Source organism: Anastrepha obliqua, chromosome 2, assembly GCF_027943255.1.
Source record: "Anastrepha obliqua isolate idAnaObli1 chromosome 2, idAnaObli1_1.0, whole genome shotgun sequence".
Classification (NCBI taxonomy): Eukaryota; Metazoa; Arthropoda; class Insecta; order Diptera; family Tephritidae; genus Anastrepha; species Anastrepha obliqua.
The window spans coordinates 85,853,648-85,873,525 of record NC_072893.1 but is presented as its reverse complement, the minus strand read 5'-3'; the positions used below and the strand labels follow the sequence as shown (position 1 = coordinate 85,873,525).

Genomic DNA, 19,878 nt, shown 5'->3' with positions numbered 1-19,878 from the left:
TTAAAGCTGAATTCATCAGACGGTAGGCAAGTATAAGCCCACTCGGCTATAGCGGTCGTTCATGTAAAGGGTTTTCCAAGAACAGGTGTTATTTTGAATAGCCCGCTTTTTCGGTAGATGCCACTTTTGAAGCTGTCAGTTTTTGATATTTGACCAGTAGAAACTACGCCATTACTAAACATGGAACGATATACGCTTAAACAGCGCATTGAAATTATTAAAGTTCACTATAAAAATGGTGAAAATTTGGCAGAGACGGATCGTAAAACTCGAACATTTTTGGGCCATTGTGAAGCACCTTGTCGGACCGCAATACAGAAATTGGTGGAAAAATACGAGCTGTTGGGGCAAGTTAGTGATGTGAAGAATAAAACCAAGAATAAAACCCGTGCACGTCGCTCAAGAACAGCCGAAAATATTGCTGTTGTAGCCGAAAGTGTTGAAGAAAACCCAGGTTTGTCCATTCCTCGCCGTTTTTTGGAATCAGGCATTCCACAAACGTCATTACACCGTATTTGCATAAGGGTGCGACCAGAGTGAGCGCTGAAAGCCGAGCCGAGATTGTCAGTGCGATAAAGATTGTCAGTGCGATAAAACTGATTACATACAGTCAATACAGTCATACACAAGTCAATACAAATAAGCTTGTGTATAACACAGTGAACGCCAACAAGAGCAGAGAGCAAAGCCGATGAGTGCGAGAAAACAGTTTCAAAGCGTTTTGCGCGCTTTTTTGCATTGTTGATGTTTACTTTTTAGAGTGCAGTTGTGTTTTTTAATGGTTTAAAAATAAAAAAAATGGATATCGATCAAATAATATGTGAAATTTTTCCCGGCCAGAATGTAATCAAATGTTTAAATTTTCATTCGGGTATATTGTTGAAATTTAGCTGGATATTTTCTTAAATCATTATATAAATGATGAAATTCACCAAATTCATTCCTTTTTAGTGTAATTGGATGTTTTCCAAACTCTTTTGTGTTAATAATTGCATAAATCACACTCGGAGAAGCAAAATACTCTTCATCAGATGAATCCATTACCGTGTACAGCAATTTTATAAACACAAATGAACAACAAAACTAAATGACATAAGAGCAAAACACATGGAATAAACAGAATTTCAGCGCTGATTCTCGCATTCACTGTGTTATATACAAATTTTCTTCTCGCATGAAAATAAGCGTCAATAAGCTCGGCTCGGCTCCGCTCGGCGTCAGCGCTCACTCTGCTCGCACCCTAAAGATTTGAGTCTTAAGGCTTATAAAGTCAAGTTAACACAAAAACTCAAGCCGGCCGATCACCAACAACGTCGTGTCTTTGCTGATTGGGTCGTTGAAATGCATAAAAATTATCCGAAATTCCATCGAAAAATCATCTTGAATGATGCGGCCCATTTCCAACAAATTTTTTTTAATAATTTTTTTTTTTTCATAATAAGCACAAAAAAAATTTTTTGACTATTTTTTTTTTTTTGATAATAATCGAAACATCCGTTTGATATTTGTTTTTTTTAACCATATTTTCATAAAATAAACGTTAATGTAAAGCTCTAGTGAAAATTATAAATTTGTCGTCAACTTCCTGGCAAAATTCGTAGACGACTGATTGGAAGCAATCCGACTTATACCTTATCGGGAGAGTTAATGTCTCAATGAAAGGAAAATGCTTTAATTCCTTAAATACAACCCATACATGCAAATCGTTGCTGGAAGGAAACTATCTTGAATAAAGCAAATCGGTTTCGCTAAATTTCCTCTTGCTATGGTTTATTTAACCCTTTCGGTACGGAAAGCCGCTAACGGAAATATAAATTATTTTATATGTTTAATAGTTGCAATGGGTGAAATAAAAGTATTTTGTCCCACCAAAATTGTAGGTATCTTCAAACATTGCCGGGACATATAAGTCCCGTTCGGACCGAAAGGGTTAAGAAAGTCATATTTATTCTGAAACGCTTTTTGTATATACTTGGAATGCTTACAAAAAAACTTGCCCGGGTGTGGCTGTTATTCGAGTGTTCGAAAGAAATATTCTCCGGAAAATATAAAACTATTTATATACCGGCACCAGTTAAGCAAAATAAGAGAATATATGTGAATTTATAGTTATAAAAATAAATATTAGAGGTCCGGGTGCGCTCTTAGCATTTGTTTTGGCCTGTTTTTACTTCAGGCATTTCACAATGATTCTAATCGATCTGAAATATGTACATATATGGTAAGTAGCGCCTAAAACCCTTGTTAAGTACAACAGGCAAAGTTCATCTTCCCAGTTTTGATGTGCACCTTCCGAATTAAAGGACTTACAGGAATTACAGTATTATCCACTAGTTGTTTTCATGGCAGCTTTTTAACAAAAATGGATGTGTCTCGCCCTCAAAAGGCATATCAATCATCCATAAGCCTCTCCCGAACTGCTTCGAAAAAGATGTCATTTACTTTAAAAATCTTCAATAGCATCAAATATTCAAGGTATTACTGAGTGCGACGCCTCTCTATAACAAAGGATAAGCACATGTGTTTCGCACGAAACAAAATTGTGCCCGCGAATGTGAACACCTTTCCAATCATGACTAGTTCTCGTCCTATACAAAATCTTTCGAATTTTACATAAATCATATTTTAGAATTAATTTAGCCTTAAGGTAGCTAAGAAAATTAAATTAGTACGATATGAATTTCTACCTCATAATTTAAAACTTATCATCGACCAGGTCACCAATGCCATCGACACTGATGTTTAGCGACAGCGGTTTGTCCAAGGACAATAACGACGGCGGCGACTTGGTGGGATCGCTCTCGCCGGATAAACTAAACGAAGGCAAATCTAGACTCATTGCATTCGCGTGCTGAGGTATATGCAATTGACTGGAAGTATGCATTAGATGTGATAAAGACGGATGTTGCAGCAGATTGTGATGCTGATGCAGTTGATGCAGCTGATTGTGATGGTGCACATCCTGATGGCTCTGATGCAGTAATTGCGCTTGATCATCGTTTTGTTGATGTTGCAATTGCTGTTGCTGATGTAGTTGATCCAATGAATGATGTATGATTACACCACAACTATCCACCGTTTGCCCACTATCGAATGAAATACCATGTCCAAGGTGATCTAATGTCGGCTTATCCTCCAATGCGAGCGCATGATCCAAACTAAGGATACATTCGGCCTTAAAGTTGTCAATCGTGAACTGATCGACATTAAGGAATTTCATTTCGTCATAAGTAGAATTTGTGGTTGCATCCAAATCCAGAGACGCATTAAGGCTACTGCTGAGCATGCTCACATGATTAGTACGGCTGGAATTGTGATTGTGGTGGCTGGTTTGGGGATCTCCCATATCGGTGTTGTTATTATGGTTGTTGTTGCCATTTGCAGCAATCAGTGGAGGTGGTGTGTTGGATTGCGTGAGCGTGTGCGACATTGTGGCCATTGTACTCGTTGGTGGATAAGTAGACCACTCCATGGAGACTCCACCTCCACGCTCCAATTGATCAATATTGAGATTAAGAAATATATTTGGTGATAGTCGAGACGGCGACATGCAGCTACTATTATATGGCACTTTGGATTCATTATCCAGCGAATTGGCAGACTGGGGCGGTGTATCTGGTAGCAGCGTCGTGCCTGCATGCGAGGAAATTCATGAATTATGATTAACCGTAGCAGTAGAAATACATGCATATATGAAATGAATTACCAACCTAAAGGATTATCCAACTGTGCGATCACATTTTCATTCGCATACGCAGTCTGAGCACCTAAACCATCTTCGGTGTCTTGTGGATTTCCAGTCGCTGCGCTTATGTCTACTTTCTCCTGTTTGCGCCATTTTGCTCGCCTATTCTGAAACCAAACTTGGACTCGCGCCTCCGTCAAATCGATGCGCACAGCTAGCTCTTCCCGAAAGAAAACATCCGGATAATGTGTTCGCTGGAAAGCACGCTCCAGTTCTTGCAACTGCAAGGAGTTGAATGTAGTTCTGTAAAGAGAGATGTGATTTGTATGAGAAATGGGAAATAAAGAAAGTTCATGTCAAGTGATCCAAATATTTTGGACTTTGTTGTCAATATTCAAAAATTAGTTGATTCGCGGGTTTGAGTTCAAGGCGAATTCATTAAAGCTGGTGGCTCTAAACCAACAACAACGTTTTGTACATTAGAATGTCATGACAAAAGAAAGTCGTAAAGAATAAGAACAGGACGAGCTACGTTGAACAGGAAAACAGACAGTTGGAGTTTTGTGCTGATATCCTAATGTACAATAAGTAATGTATAATAAGTAAAGCAAAGAAGTAAAAATCAATGTCGAAATTTTGTATTAATATTTTGAAAATTTGTTTGTATCTGTATTTTCGATAAATTTGCGCGTCCCTAGGGCTGTATTTTTAAGTATAACTCGAAAAGTTATGGGGATCACGTTTATTAACACTATTTCTACTAAGGGTGCCAAAAAGACATTTTTCAAATTTTATCTTAATGTTATTCTCTGATTGTAATCACATTCTCTCAATTCAAGTTTTGACTTTATACATAAGAAATTTTATATTTATTTGGTTGTACAATTTTCATTCAGCTGATATTAGATTTGAATATATGCCCCTGGTATACCTAGGGCGAGCCTTTTTGACACCTGGACGATTTTACAACATTTTTAAATTTTGAATAACTTAATATACAAAGTATTGGCAGCATCATTTTAATTCTAATTTATAGCGAAATTTACTTTATATTCTAGGAAAATAGGGCCATTTCCATTATGAGTATAGAAAATTATTGAATTTTCATTATAATTTTTATATTCGATTGCTGTTTACAAAACATTTTATTGCAAATCATTGCTATGTTTTCGCATTGACTTCAATTCAGATATACAAGGTCCGGCACTCGAAGTGTAACCCATTAAAGGCCATAAATTTAGTTTGGAAAATTACTTTTGTTCAATTCAAAGTAAAACATGTGTGAAAATAATACAAAATTAAGAATCAAATAACTTTTGCTCGATATGGCCACTTTGTGCCTTGACTATGGCCTTGAGATGGTCCAGAAACGATTGACAAGCTGTCCGAATGTAACTTGCAGGCATTTAGAAAATAATTCATCGGATTTCCGTCTGGTGAATTTGAGAGCCATTATGTGGACGTTATGAAGTTCGCAACGTCATTTTTTAACCGTTCTTGGTTCACTCGAGTTTTGTGAGATGGTGCCGATCCCTGTTGAAACGTCCATGGTTTATCACCGAAATGTTTGTCTGTCGCATTAACCGTGACGCCAGACGCCATGAAAACGATTCGAGAGCGCCCATCTGCGATTACAGCGGCCCAAACCATTACTGTTGGTGAGTGCTGCCTCCTGGTGACTAATCTTCTTCTTAATTGGCGCGATAACCGCTTACGCGATTTTGGCCGAGTTTAACAAAGCGCGCCAGTCGTTTGTTTCTCGTGCTAACCGGCGCCAATTGGACGACATGACCCAGCCAACGTAGCCGCTGGATCTTTATTCGGTGCGCTATGTCTATGTCGTCGTAAAGCTCATACAGCTCATCGTTCCATCGTCTGGGATATTCGCCGTTGCCAACGTGCAAAGGTCCAAAAATCTGACTAATCGATGACTCAAATTATCGTATGAAGGATCGGTAAAATAAACCCTATCATTTTGGGATAATTTGAAAAATTTTCTCGTCAGAAACACACACATTGATACGGAGGATGCTACGGTCAGATATTTTTAGTTTTTTCGACATTTGATTGTTGATCGGCACTTCGTCGGGTATTTCGCTCATTTAGCTAACTAACAGAAAGCTGATGCCCGTGCAACAGGTACGCCAGCTGTCTGAAGTTGGTTACACTACGAGTGTCGGACCCTGTATATTCGTGTAAAATTTCTATTTCTATTTCTTTATATCCAATCCCAAGGATGACCGGAATTTAAAAAATTAGGGAGCTAGGATGTTCGCAAATTGATGAAGACCCACAATCTGAAAGAGATGATTTGTCTGAATATCCCGAAAATGAGTTGTCGAACACGGAAGAAGATGATGAAAATATTTTTAATGCAAGTAGGAGGGATTGAATTTAATACATATATGAAAATTGGAAGTTTATTTGCAGTGATCTGCATTCAAATGCAAAGATGTCAGAAATACACCTTTTGGTCGAAATAGGTATACACAAAATCGTGGCAGCAATAGTGTTAATAGAAAAATAAGAAAAAACCTGAAGAAATTTAAAAAAATATATAATATTTTAGAGATTTTTTTTTAATAAATATATATATATATACTTTTAACAAAAACATTTAACTAAAATATAATTTTTTAAGAAAAACATATAATTTTTTGACAAAGAAATTAAATAATTTTTACAGAAATTTAAAAAATATTTAATTATTTAACAGAAATTTGTTTAAATTAGATAATTTTTTTTATAAAAAAATTAAGTTGTATCCAATTTTTTTTAACCAACAAATATATATTTTTAACAAAAACATTTAATTAAAATATAACTTTTTAACGAAACAATATAATTTTTTAACAAAAAAATATATTTTTGACAAAAAAATTAAATCATCTCTATAGAAATTTAAAAAAGATGTACTTTTTAACAGAAATTTTGTAGCGAAAAGAATTAAGTAATGTTTTTAAAAAATTAAGTTACTGATGTTGCTGGACGACGTTCATGAGGCAAGTTTTCAACCGATGTACGGCCCTCTTTGAATGATTTGTACCACTGGAAAACACGTGCACGCGATAGAGCAGAGTCCTCATAGGTTGTCTGCAACATTTTTAAGGCGTCTGAAGCCGAAATTTTGTTGGAATAACAAAATTTCAAACAAATTCTTTGTTCAACTTGAATTTCCATCGTTAAATTCGAAGAACACACTCGAGCTTGACTTGTTTACAGTAGCACAGAAAACAAACTATGTGACATATCACGCTGAAATTTGCCATGTAAGCTTATAACAGTCCTACCAAAAAACAAAAAATTTATTTTTGCCATATGTCATCCGCGGACCGTTTTATTGATACCGTCTCGTTCATATTTGAGCAGAAGGCATATCCAAAATAAGATGAAATATTTTTTTTGTAAAAATTTGTTTTATTTCCAAACATTTTTCTTTTAAGCAATATACCTGCTTCTTCTTAAATTTTCAACATTGAATAAATTTCAAAAGAATATATTTTTTTAATTTCCTCAGTTTATTCCTTATTACACGCAAGCCCACGATTAAACCGCAGTTTTCTAAGAGTTGACGAAAAATACTCGGATTACTTGACATGGATTCGCCGCATAGAAAAGCTGTGGGGAACAAATATGCGATCGAAAATATTACACTCGAAAGGCCAAAAATACTATAGGTCACGTCAACGCAGTGGCGTCTGATCGCTTTGCTAAGGCTGGATATGCAAGAATGTGTGCATGTATGTGCACACACAAGCATATAAGTTCCCGTACAATACTTTTGGTTTTGTTTATCATTAGCTGTTTAGATACACATTTACGTATGCATAAAGTTAGTTACACCTAATCGCGTGGTATTACTGTCAGTTGGTTCAATGTACTTGTTGTGCTTCGCCACGCTACTTAGTCAGTCGGTCACTCGAAAACGTCTACCTTCTTCTATTCTCCATACAAATGCTCCTTACATTTTGTCTTCACTTTTTACCTACATATCGCTGCCATTTCTCTTTGCAACCAATATTTTCCACTAATCCTCGATAGGTAATCACTGACAAAGTAGAATTATAAAACGTGGGAAAATGTATGTGCTTGCCTATATACTTAATAATGCCGTTATTTCTTGCGTGTTTTGTGCTGTTACAGAGCCAAAGAAAATAGTCAAAATACGAGTACGCTTGAAACGTGTTCAACATGATGCAATCATGCCTTTTATGTAAGCCCTCTAAGGTTTGGTATCGATTGCGTTACAGTATTTTTTTTTTTTTTGATAGGTTTCTTAATATTTATTTGGTTCCTATACAAAACGTTCTCAGTTAAACAACCAATACAGATAATGCGGACGAAGTAAAAATTGAGCATGTGAAATAAATCAGAGTAAGCATATCGATTTTGAATACTCATAGCTGCTTTAATCGAGAAAATACTCTTAAAAAATTTAAATTTTTATCGTCGAGAAAATAACTGGGCACGTTGTCATAGAGAAGTTAAAAAAAGGTTTTAACGAAAATAAAATGTATTTTATAATAAATAATATTTGAACTTTGCCAGAGTAGACTTCAAATGCATTTTATCAAAGAAACAGAGTTTTAACTTTGAAATGAGGGGAATGTGGTTCATTTAAAAAGCGCACCTTACATATATGTCTAAATTTTTTTTTACAGGAATGTCGGTACAACTGTCCTCTATAGTGTCGCAGAGTTTGAGCGTGATCTGTCAATTAGCTTGTTTTTGGCATTTAATTATATCAGTCAACCGCAGGTGTGCTCTGCGATTTTCACTATGGATAAAAATATCAAACAAAGAATTTGTCTTAACGTGTTGTCTTTGTGTTTTGAACGGGATTTCGATGCCGAATCGTTGAAAATGTTGCAGAAAGCCTATGGCGAGTGTGCTTTGTCAAAAACATGGAGCTGCGCGTGGTATAAGACGTTCGCAGCGGGCCGAGTAGTTGTGGAAAATTTATCCGATCTGGTCGCCCATGAACGTTTTCAACACATGAAAACGTCGACAAAGTCAGAAATGGTGCTGGGAAAACCATCATTTAAATTTGAGGGAGCGAGCTCGTGACCTTAGCGTGTCTCCCGAATCAATTTGCAACATTTTACACAATGAATTGGGCATGATACGCGTGGCTGCTCGTCTCGTTTCAAGAGAGTTGAATTTCTTTCAAAAAATTCATCGGAAGAAAGTGGCTGAAGACATGCTTGAGCAATTGAATTCGGACCCAACGTTTAAGCAGCGCATCATAAGAGGTATATGAGTTTGACATGTAAACCAGTCATCAGACAATGGTAACGCACCGTCTCACAAAGTTCATATTGTGATAACTTTTTTGACCAAAAACTCGACAGATATCATCGAACATTTACCGTATTCACCAGATTTAGCCCCATGTGACCTTTTCCTTTTCCTAAACTTAAATTGCCACTTCGCGGACGCCGCTTTGAGTCGATAGAGGCCATTAAAGAGAATTTGCTGAAGGAGCTGAAGAAGATCTCTTCAAACGCGTTTGAAAGGTGCTTTGATGACTAGACTAATCGATGGCATATGTGTATTGCTTCGGAAGGAGCATATTTTGACGGCGACAAAATAAATTTTGATGATTAAACAATTATTTTGCGTTTTATTGAACAATTTCCGATACTTGTTTGACAGAATGTAAATAAAAATCAACTAACAGAGGGTGAACTAGTTAAAATACTGATATTTCTATCTATGTATCATATTTCTTTTTCATATGGATAGCTCTGCTCCTCCTCTTTTCAGCTAGAAACTAATTTGAACACACATACTATGTATGATTAAAAACTGATGTTAAGTTAGAATTTGGTTTTGGACTAGTACTACGGACTCTGGTTTTCAGCTAAGGCAGAACGGGTCACATTGTGCAGAGTATAAATGAGAACTCAGAGGTGTACTTTGAGCCTTTGTCTTCGCACTAGTGTATGTATTTACTTGCTTAAAACAATTTATAAAATAGTAAATTACAATAGAAGTAAAGAAAGCCACCAATAGTTAGAAGGCTTTCAGTCGCCCGTTTAGTGCAAAAGATGGTAACTTATTTGGTTTCGTAAATGTGGTGCGATAAAGTAAATTATAAAAATTAGATTGATTGACATTTTAAAATAACACTGTGCAACAGCATTTTTGAGACGCAATACTTCCAGCTCTGGATGAAAGTCATATACCCATATAGTAAAACCTCAAAGTCATTTTGCATTCTGTGGTAAAATTTCTTTGCTATGGCTATTTTGAAGTTGCCATTTTCTGCTTAAGTGTCATATGTTGTTAAGGTGATGTAGTAAAATTTTACGAGGAATAATTCTGTATAATATTTTAACGTATTCGCTCTCGCTCAAAAGGGTTGTTTTGGTCCCTTTTTCGAAAGTCCGAATAAGACGGCATTTTGAAGGTCGATTGAGGGTTAAAATATTTTATAAAATTATTTGACATAAAATTTCACTAGGAGTAGATAATAAAAAAAGCACAAAAAATAAGAAAAGCACATATCCCTTTGAAACATGCACAAGAAATTCGTATGCTTTATTTTATAGAGGTTATACCTACAGTCTGTGCCAGAACAAAATAATCGGTTTTTTCCTTGTTGGACTATTTTTTGTGGGGAGCCGTTAAGGACAAATGCTATGCGAACCATCCAGAGACGATTGATGCTTTAAAACACGAAATCAAAGTTGCCATTCATAAAATTGGAGCCCAAGCAATCGAAAATGTGCTTAAAAATTGGATTGATCGAATGGCCTACTGTAAAGCCAATCATGTCAGTCATTTGAACGATATTATTTTTTTATTCATAAATGACAATATTCAATCTTCAAAATAAAAAAAAAAGTTTGAAAAAATATTGATTAGTTTTTTTTTATAGCCGATTCAAAAAACAAATTTTACATAGCCCACCCTATAATTGAAATGGCTTTATTGTTTTTCAAAATATTCGCCTTGAAAGTCAATACATTTCAGCATTGGCTTGAACTAATTTTCAAAGCACTTTTGCCATCCAGACGTGAACTCTTCCCTAACGAGCTGTTTAATGGCTTCAACAGATTTTTCAGTTGACCTCCGATTTAATTTTTGATGTTCGGTAACAAAAATAAATCGTTAGGTGCCGCCAGGCTATACGGCGGATGATCCATTAATTCGATCTTTTGATTGCTCAAAAACTTTCTTGTGTGAGTCGTGGTTCTTGGCCGAATATGTATCAGGGTCGGTCCGGTAACGTAAAACCGACTGTCGTGGGAACGAGAGTAGAAGAAACAGTTAGAAGATAAGTCTATCTTTTTTTGTGGCTATATACAGATTGTTAAACAAAATTGTAGGAGGTTTGATGACATTTTTAGATGCAGTATCAGTTACTTCGTTTTCTGAGATTCCAGAATGACCGCAGAGCCTTATTCGATTTTTCTTTAAACTGAAATACCATAAATGAGTTTGTTGAATGGAATAATTTTGATCGAATTGGATGGTGAATTGATGGCTGTGATGTTTGATTTGTTGTGAGATCATATCATATCTGTCCCTTTGGTTTTCTTCGCGTATATGTATATATATGTACATAAAGGGTGGCGCAAAATTAATCGGGTGGCGCAAAATTAACCATTCAACTTTTTACTAAAGCAAAAAAATTATTTTGAATGACGGAAATCTTTATTTTGACCCTTACGTGCTCCATTGCTTGTCTGTTTGTACGAGTATGCTGCAGCTGTCTAGCTCACAAGTGTCAAATATGATTGCCGTAGGACGATATTTGTAAATATTATAAATCTTTAAATAGTTGATTAATTTTGCGCCACCTGTTATATATATATATATATATAATTGGCGCGTACACCCTTTTTGGGTGTTTGGCCGAGCTCCTTCTCCTATTTATGGTGTGCGTCTTGATGTTGTTCCACAAATGAAGGGGCCTACAGTTTCAAGCCGACTTCGAACGGCAGATATTTTTATTAGGAGCTTTTTCATGGCAGAAATACACTCGGAGGTTTTGCCATGGCCTGTCGAGGGGCGACCGCTATTAGAAAAACGTTTTCTTCATTTTGGTGTTTCATCGAGATTCGAACCTACGTTCTCTCTGTGAATTCCGAACGGTAGTCACACACCAAGCCATTCGGCTACGACGGCCGCATATTCGGTGAAAATTATACAACCTATCTGAGAAGAAGCCGCTGTGGTATTGCATGCCCATCCTTGTTTGTTATGGGCAGAGCGGTGTCTGAGGTCCACCAGATTCAACAGTCAATATGAAGTTCCATCCAGATGCCTGTAAAATTAAAATAAATCTAAGAATGTTGCCCACTATACCATATTTGATGTGTTTTGCTTAGACAAGCTGAGTAAAGCATCTCCGAATGATCGTATGAAAAAGTTTCAATAATTCTCTTCGCTCGGCGAACACAGGGGATCTTGATATATGTATTTGTTATTGTTGAAAATATTTGTTAGCGCCGTGTTTGTGGTGTCGAGCGGTTTTGCCATAATACGAGATGTTGGAACGGTAACTTTGTTGCGGAAACTCGATAAACCGGCTTCTGCTAATACGAGAATGGCTATTTATATTTCTGGCCTAACAAATGAACATTGGTGTTTGAAAACGATATATATATTTTTTTTTTGAAACTATGTTTTTCAAAATATTCTTCATATGATCGATACACTTCACGAGTTTGAATAAAATTTCGAAGCACTTTGTTCAGTCACATTTCTAGGGTTTTTAATTGTGTGAGATCCAATGCAAATCTATGTTTTTTAATACAAGGTGTCACGTTATGTGACATGATGATTTTGCTGAATTATTTCGCGCACATAGTCGATATTTTTTGGCACAACAACTGATTTTGGACGACGATCCCGGCATACGCCGGTAAGCGAAAAGCGACCACCAGAAAATTTATTTACTATAGTATATCACGACACTGGTTACTAGGAGAGTGAGCTGGAAAAATATTGATTTTCCATGACAAAATCTGCGGATGAGGCAACTGGTATAAATAAACATATCACTGGAAAAGGGCTACCAGAAATGACATTTGTTTGGAAGTACTTAAAGAGTATTAATAAGACCGCATAGTAAAAGGAACCTTTTGTTGCTTGAACTTTGCTAGCAAATGTTTAGCTTTAGTCTACACTCCATAACGATATTGAGAAGAACAAGGACCCAAAGTGTGTTGACAGAGGAACGAGCCTCATATCAGAGATAGAGAGTTGGCAGCATTGAAAGTTATATAGAGCTTTCTCGATAACTTTGTTGTTGCTTTCACATGCAAATTTTTCGTCAAGCGAGTTGAGCCCAAACTCAGCGAGACGCCTAATATTAGAGTAAATATTGAAATATGTGTTTCTGTGAACTACCTTTTTGACTTATTTCTGTTAGATTGGTAATACTCTTTCGCACCAGCTGATTTATAGCAAATTAAATATATAAGATTATACAAAATTACGGTACCTTGTTAATTAAAAGAACCCAAATATGTGGTTACGTTGATGACATCGCTATTTTCTCGAGGAATGTAGGCCTTTTTTAAACGAGAGTAAAACCAAACTCAAAATTTTTATGTGGGAACCTATACTTTCAAAGCAGTGGGGCATTTTAAATATCTGGGAGCTATGTTCACATGTATGCAGCGGTGAGTCCAGTCCTGCAGTAAGGGATCGCATCAGCGTAACCAATAAAGCGTATTACGTCCTTAGTACCTTAGTTTGTTCAAGTCTGGGCTCTTGACTAAAACTGCAAAGTTAACTATGTATAAAACCCTTATCCGACCAATTTTAACGTATGGATGTCCTAACATGGAAAGAAAAATTTTAAGAAAAATTTTTGGGCAATAAGAATATAATATAGGTATGACGGTACCAATAAGAATGTATCCGGTATAACTTGGTACCAAACGATTTTACTCAGAGCGAGACAGCTCTGAGATTTGTTAAAACACTGCGCATAAGATGGCTATGTCACGCTGCCCGTATGCCAGCTGACTGTGTGGTTAAAAAAGCCATGACAGCTAATGGGCGTGAAGGCCAAAGGTGGACCGAGGAACCGATGGATGGAGCAGTAAAAAACGATCTCAAAGATTTGGGAATTCGTAATTACAAAGCGAAAGCTCAAGGTCGACCGCTTTGGAGAAACATTGTGAAGGAAGCTGATGATGATACATACTACTTATAGGTATGGAAATTAGCTTCGTTTCATCCATTGACAGAAAGTATCCTTTAAAGATCAAATTTGCCACGCTTTTATTGGATTTATAAAAGCAAATTATATGTAAAACTGCCAAGTAACCAGCTGAATGTGAAGATCCTCATTATTAAAAAGTCAAAATAAATGATCGCCAATTACACTGTACATATTAAAGGGTGTTTTTTTAGAGGTTAGGTTTTCAAGATGAAATAAAACGTATATAATTTAATGTTATGGCCAAGAATTTAGCTTTATTATAAAGATAAGGGTTTGCCATTATGTTTTAAAAATGATTTCGGGCAAGTGGCCGCCGCGGCTGGCTCGAATAAATTCCAGCCGAGAGGCCCAATTTTCGACCACTTTTTGCAGCAATTGGGGCCGTATGTCAGCAATAACGCGCCGAATATTCTCTTTCAAGACGTCAATCGTCTCGGGCTTATCTGCGTAGACAAGCGACTTCACATAGCCCCACAAGAAATAGTCCAGCGGTGTTATATCGCACGATCTTGGAGGCCACGCCACAGGTCCACGGCGCGAGATAATGCGCTCACCAAAAGTTTCCTTCAATAGATCGATTGTTGCGTTGGGTGTATGGCATGTAGCGCCGTCTTGTTGGAACCAAAGGTCGTCCACATCAACATCGTCCAATTCAGGCACGAAAAAGTCATTAATTATGGCTCTATAGCGCTCTCCACTGACTGTAACATTATGGCCGGCTTCATTTTTAAAGAAATATGGACCAATGATTCCCTTTGCCTATAGAGCACACCAAACAGTGACTTTTTGAGGATGTAACGGCGTCTCAGCAATGGCTTGTGGATTATGTTCACTCCAAATGCGACAATTTTGCTTATTGACATACCCATTCAACCAAAAGTGAGCTTCATCGCTGAACAAAATTTTCTTCGATGCGTCGCGCGAACCGAACCATTATTTTCGTAATAAATTTGCACGATTTGCAAACGTTGTTCAGGTGTAAGTCTATTCATTATGAAATGGCAAACCAAACTGAGCATAAATCAAGTGACAGCTGTCAGTCATCTACGAAAAAAGTAGTGCCAACTTGAAAACCTAACCTCTAAAAAAAACACCCTTTATTATTATTATTATTAGAAGGCCACTACGCACTGCGACCAGAGCTGATCTATTGTGAAAGGCCTATTTTGTAACCCTAGAGTTTTAGACTTTTTACAAATTTTAGCACAATTTTGGGTTTGTTGTTCCAAAGATTGCATGGAGATACTACGATACCACCAAGGTGATGAAGTCTCTGTCTGCCCAACGCAGGACTGTACACTGTACATAAAATATAGCATTCTGAAATTACACAATATGAGATCTGTTAACTTAATTTAGAGTCGTAGATTACGAATCTGAATTTTGTTTTTCAGGATTAGGTATATTTCGATACGTGCCTTGGCGGATTTTTGTGCACTTTTACGATAACACTGGTCAATAGTGGTTACTCAACAGGAGTAAATGCTAATAATTATGAAAGAGCATGCCTCCCAGGCCAACTTTGCCGAAGACAGTACTAATATCTGCGGTTGCGAGAACAAATAAATGCTGCAGATTTATTGTTCATTGTCCAGACCAAGGAGGCAGTAGAGAGGTTGACAGCGAATTGCAAACCACATTTATATTGGATTCCAGGTCTTTGAAGGGAACGGGATAGTGCACGATATAGGGAAAACGGGGTCACTCTCTCTCCTCGGGTTTTGGACTTTGTACTATACAACGTACTAGACGAAAAATGAATCGGTCTCATGCTGGTATACCTAGATTCATCTGAGGATACGCAATTTCCCTAATATTGTAAAGAAGTTATAAAATGGTTCGCATTCTACTAGAATGGAATTGTATACAATAGATATTTTTAAATAAAAATATACTTAGCGCTCCATTTTACAAATATCGAGAGAACCATAATGAGAAAAAACCGACTGTCCTATTGGGCTTGGGCACCTATCGCATCCGTTACAACAACGAAATTGAAAACCTTATTGGTGCTGAAAATGTAATACATTATATTAAAGCGCAGCGGATTAGATGAATTGACCACATCATAAGAATGCCCAATAAAAGGATCCAAAAAGGGTGCTTACTTTGCGTCCAATAGGAGGAAGAAAGAGAGGCCGACCAAGAAAGAGATGGCTTGATGACGTCGAAGCAGACTTAAAAGCGATGAACGTTCGTAATTGGAGAAATGAGGCAAGCGGGAGTCTGAACTGGAGGAGGATTGTTGATGAAGCTATGGTCTACCACAGACTATGAAGCTAGGAGAGAGAGAGAGAGATTTTACAAATATTTCTTGATAAAAATATTTTCACAGAGACTTAAACAGCAGTCATTGGTAGCGGTAATTTGTTAAGAACGATAAATATCAACTGGTGATTATAGTTTTTATATGAGTTTCATATGACTATCACATTTTTCTAAGTTCATGAGACGGGTATATATTGGGTACGTTTCGTAAAATTTGTGGCACATCTTTACTCATTGTATGTATAAATTCATTTAATTTATTTTTTGTTTAAAAATATAGGGTTTTTCAGTAAGAGCGCTTCAACTTTTGAACTTTTTTGAATAAAACACAAACGGTTTGACTTTTTTAACTAATTTTTTTTTATTATCGAGTTTGAACATATACATTTAAGTATGAAATTCGATTTCTTTTGCATGACCACCGCGTGCACGTTTTACGAAGTCCAATCGTTGAACCCAATTTTCGACCACTCTTTTGCATAAATCGGCCGAAATTCCATCAATTTCGCGTTCAATATTGGCTCTGAGCTCACAAATCGTCGCCGGCTTTTTACTGTAGACCAATGACTTCACATAACCCCAAAACGGGACGGCTTGTTAAATGGACCGTAAAATGACCGTAATGCTCTTAAAGTAGCAGCAACAGAACGATTATTTTCATAAAAAATTTGCACGATTTGCAATCGTTGCTCAAGTGTGTAGCGTTCCATGATGAAATGTATACTAATGAAGTTTACAAATGACAGGCGTAAAATAAAAAATATTGCGTCGTTCGCCCTCCCTATCGGAAAAAAGTTGAAGCGCACCTATTGAATAACCCATTATATCAAATATTTTTAGTAACTATACAACAGAGTTACGGTTGTCGCAGTCAAATGAGTTTGTACATGACTCCCATTCGGTATGGCCCCAGATCGAAACCAGCTGGGGGCATGAAACACCAGAATGATAGCAAAAGATGTTTCCAAAGCAAAAGCAATGCAAAGCAATAGCAGCAATAGAAAACTTCCAAGTGTATTTTTGTTATGGAAAAGCTTCTCATGAAAACCCATCTACCGGGCGGAGGCGCCATAAAATTTTGGGACTCTCCATTTGTGGACCGACATCAATACGCACACCAGAAACAGAAAGAGGAGCTTGGCCAAACACTCAACAAAGTATATACGAGGCTAGGTATCAGTAAGGAATAATTTCTAGACGGTTCATGTTTTCATGTCATCTTTGACATTGGCCAAGTAGGTAGATTGAAACGACAGAACAACGCGTTAAGTTATTGAAATTTATTATGACATTTGTCCATCTTTAAGAACAACATATCACAAAATTCGTAACTGTTTAGTGGAATTAAACGTCCAAGTGAGTCTACAATTCAAATGTTGGTAAATAATTTTCCAAAAACTGTTCCTGTTGAGGATAGAAAAAGTACTGGCAGACCAAAAACTGGACGTTCTGTTGATAATATTATATTAATGGCAATTAGGCATTCATGAATCGACCGTTTGGCGGATCTTACCTGTAGACGTGCTAATGGTGGGCATTTAAATGATATCATTTTTTACATATAATTTTTAAGAGCCGTATTTGGAATACAAATAGTGAAATCTGAATGAATCTAAATTTTTTCTTGTATATATTGTATATGTATGCATATATAGCTGTGTTTCATTAGCTTTCATTTTAAGAGAGTATGTGCGCTGAATAAAGGGTGACTAGATAGCAATTCGTCGCACGTGTAGAATTCTGAGCGTAAGTACAATATTTTGGACCTTAAGCCACCAACCATTGGTGCGAAGTGAAGGAAACGTAGCCGCCATAACGGCCATCATCGATGACGACTCACAACTATATATTCAGCGCTGATCAGCTGAATTGGACAACGTCAGAGAGTCAGCGCGGCTTAATCCGTAGTTTGCGCTAGCAAGCCAACCACATTTTAAGAGCTCGAGGACAAGTTTCAAGACGCTATTGCCGAAATAATGTCGCATATACAAGACTTAGTTATCAGACATTGATGTGAACATTCGAAGAATTGCAAAATCTGACAAGAGCCAGATTCAGTTGAATATGTCATATCGTTGTTGTCACCCTGTATAAAAAATACAGCTTTTCTTTTGCCTAAGCCGGCTGGAAAAAGTGTGACGGCAATTTTTAGTTGCTTTCTCAATTGCATACCTGTAACGTCTCTGTTTCCGCTTCATTGTGCTTCTCTCCATACGGAACTTTAACAATTTATTGACTACTTTTCGAGCTGCGTTTCATATCCGTTATTCTTTAATATTTTTTTTGTATGAAATTTGAAGTTAATTGGTGAATTTTGGTGAAAGGGGGGAACTATTTTAACTGTTATTCCCAATTTTGAGGATTTTTTGTTCTTTACGTGGGTATTTGGAATATAATTCATTTTACACAAAAAAGCGTAGCTTAAAATATCAATACTTATTTTCAATTTGTTATTAGTGTAACTGCATATCTACATATAAATTGCACCATCGCTCGTGCATAAATATTTATTTTAAATCACGTGTATTTTTTAAAGTAATTTCGTTTGTAAAAAATTTACAATCATCTTTTAATTGAAATTAAATCTATGGAAAATATATTTTCACTCGACACACACACATTTAAATATTCTTGGAGAAACCGTTGCACTAAAAATACTCTTGTTCTTTACGATTTTAGTCCTGAGTATGTCCAACCGTCGATGCCACCAACTAGACTAAATTAGGGGATTGTGTTGGCATGTTCTGAACTTTAGAAGTTCGCTGCGGAAGCCTTAGAAATTTTATGTTCTACGAGTATTCTATTCTCCGATTTGTTCTATTCATGCTATTTTTATTTGGAATTTTCTTTTTGGTTCAGCAGTTTTGCATTTAAACTACACTACTCGTACATACTTGCATTTGTTTCTATTGTTTTTTTTTTCGTTTCTTGTTTTTGTATTGGTTTCTTCATTTCTTTTATTTGATGATTATTTTCAGGCCCCTATTGCATTTTCTATTGCTATCATCAATACATTTCACTAGTTTGGTTGTCGGTTTTGGTGCTGTTGGTGATGTTATTATCCTCTTTTGTTTTTGAGCAAATCCCCCCACCCCTACATATATTCATACATATACATATCTGTGCAAATATGTGTTTGAAAAAATATTTTCAAAAGCCTTATAGAAAGTAACATTTGTAGTCATGTAGTTAGTGTTTACGTAGATGAGGATCAATGTATGTGTATGTATGTATAGAGGTTCATTACGTTAGCAAAAAGTGTTTATTTTTAAATAACTGTTCCGTTATTTGCAGACCGCTCCACCCTTACGGCTTGATGATCTTACAGGTTGCGCCCTTGAAAATGTTGGACAAATTCTTACCTCTGATGTATGAAGAAATGTATCTGCATGTACACGTACAAGTATATATGTATGCACATATACAAATCTTCAGATTTTCTGTTGATATGTAGACGTACATGCTTACATACACACCTCAGTGGAGACTGAATCATCTCCATTTTGTACGTAAATCAACTTTTTCGCATTAAAAGCCAAGGCTGTGAAATACCTTTAAGGGGTTAGGGGTAGTCAGAATTTTCAAAAAATCGATTTTTTTTTTTGCATTTTCTTAAAGTATAATGTTTTAAAAATATTGTGTAAAAATTTGAAGTGAATCCGACAAATACTTTTGAAGTTATTCAACAATTAACAAAGGGCGCTCGGCCGCTCCGGAGCCGATAGCAAAACTTTAAATG

General features: G+C 36.5%; 1 protein-coding gene across 1 annotated transcript; it reads right to left on the bottom strand.

The window, feature by feature from the left end:
• Positions 1–1,960: 1,960 nt before the first annotated feature.
• Positions 1,961–18,562, bottom strand: LOC129237785 (paired box protein Pax-3). The gene is made up of 3 exons (XM_054872718.1): positions 18,312–18,562; positions 3,711–3,988; positions 1,961–3,633 (listed from the first exon to the last, which is right to left on the bottom strand). Exons 1-3 carry the CDS (start codon positions 18,350–18,352, stop codon positions 2,696–2,698), a joined length of 1,257 nt encoding a protein of 418 aa, XP_054728693.1. The 5' UTR covers positions 18,353–18,562; the 3' UTR covers positions 1,961–2,695.
• Between the last annotated feature and the right edge of the window lie 1,316 nt (positions 18,563–19,878).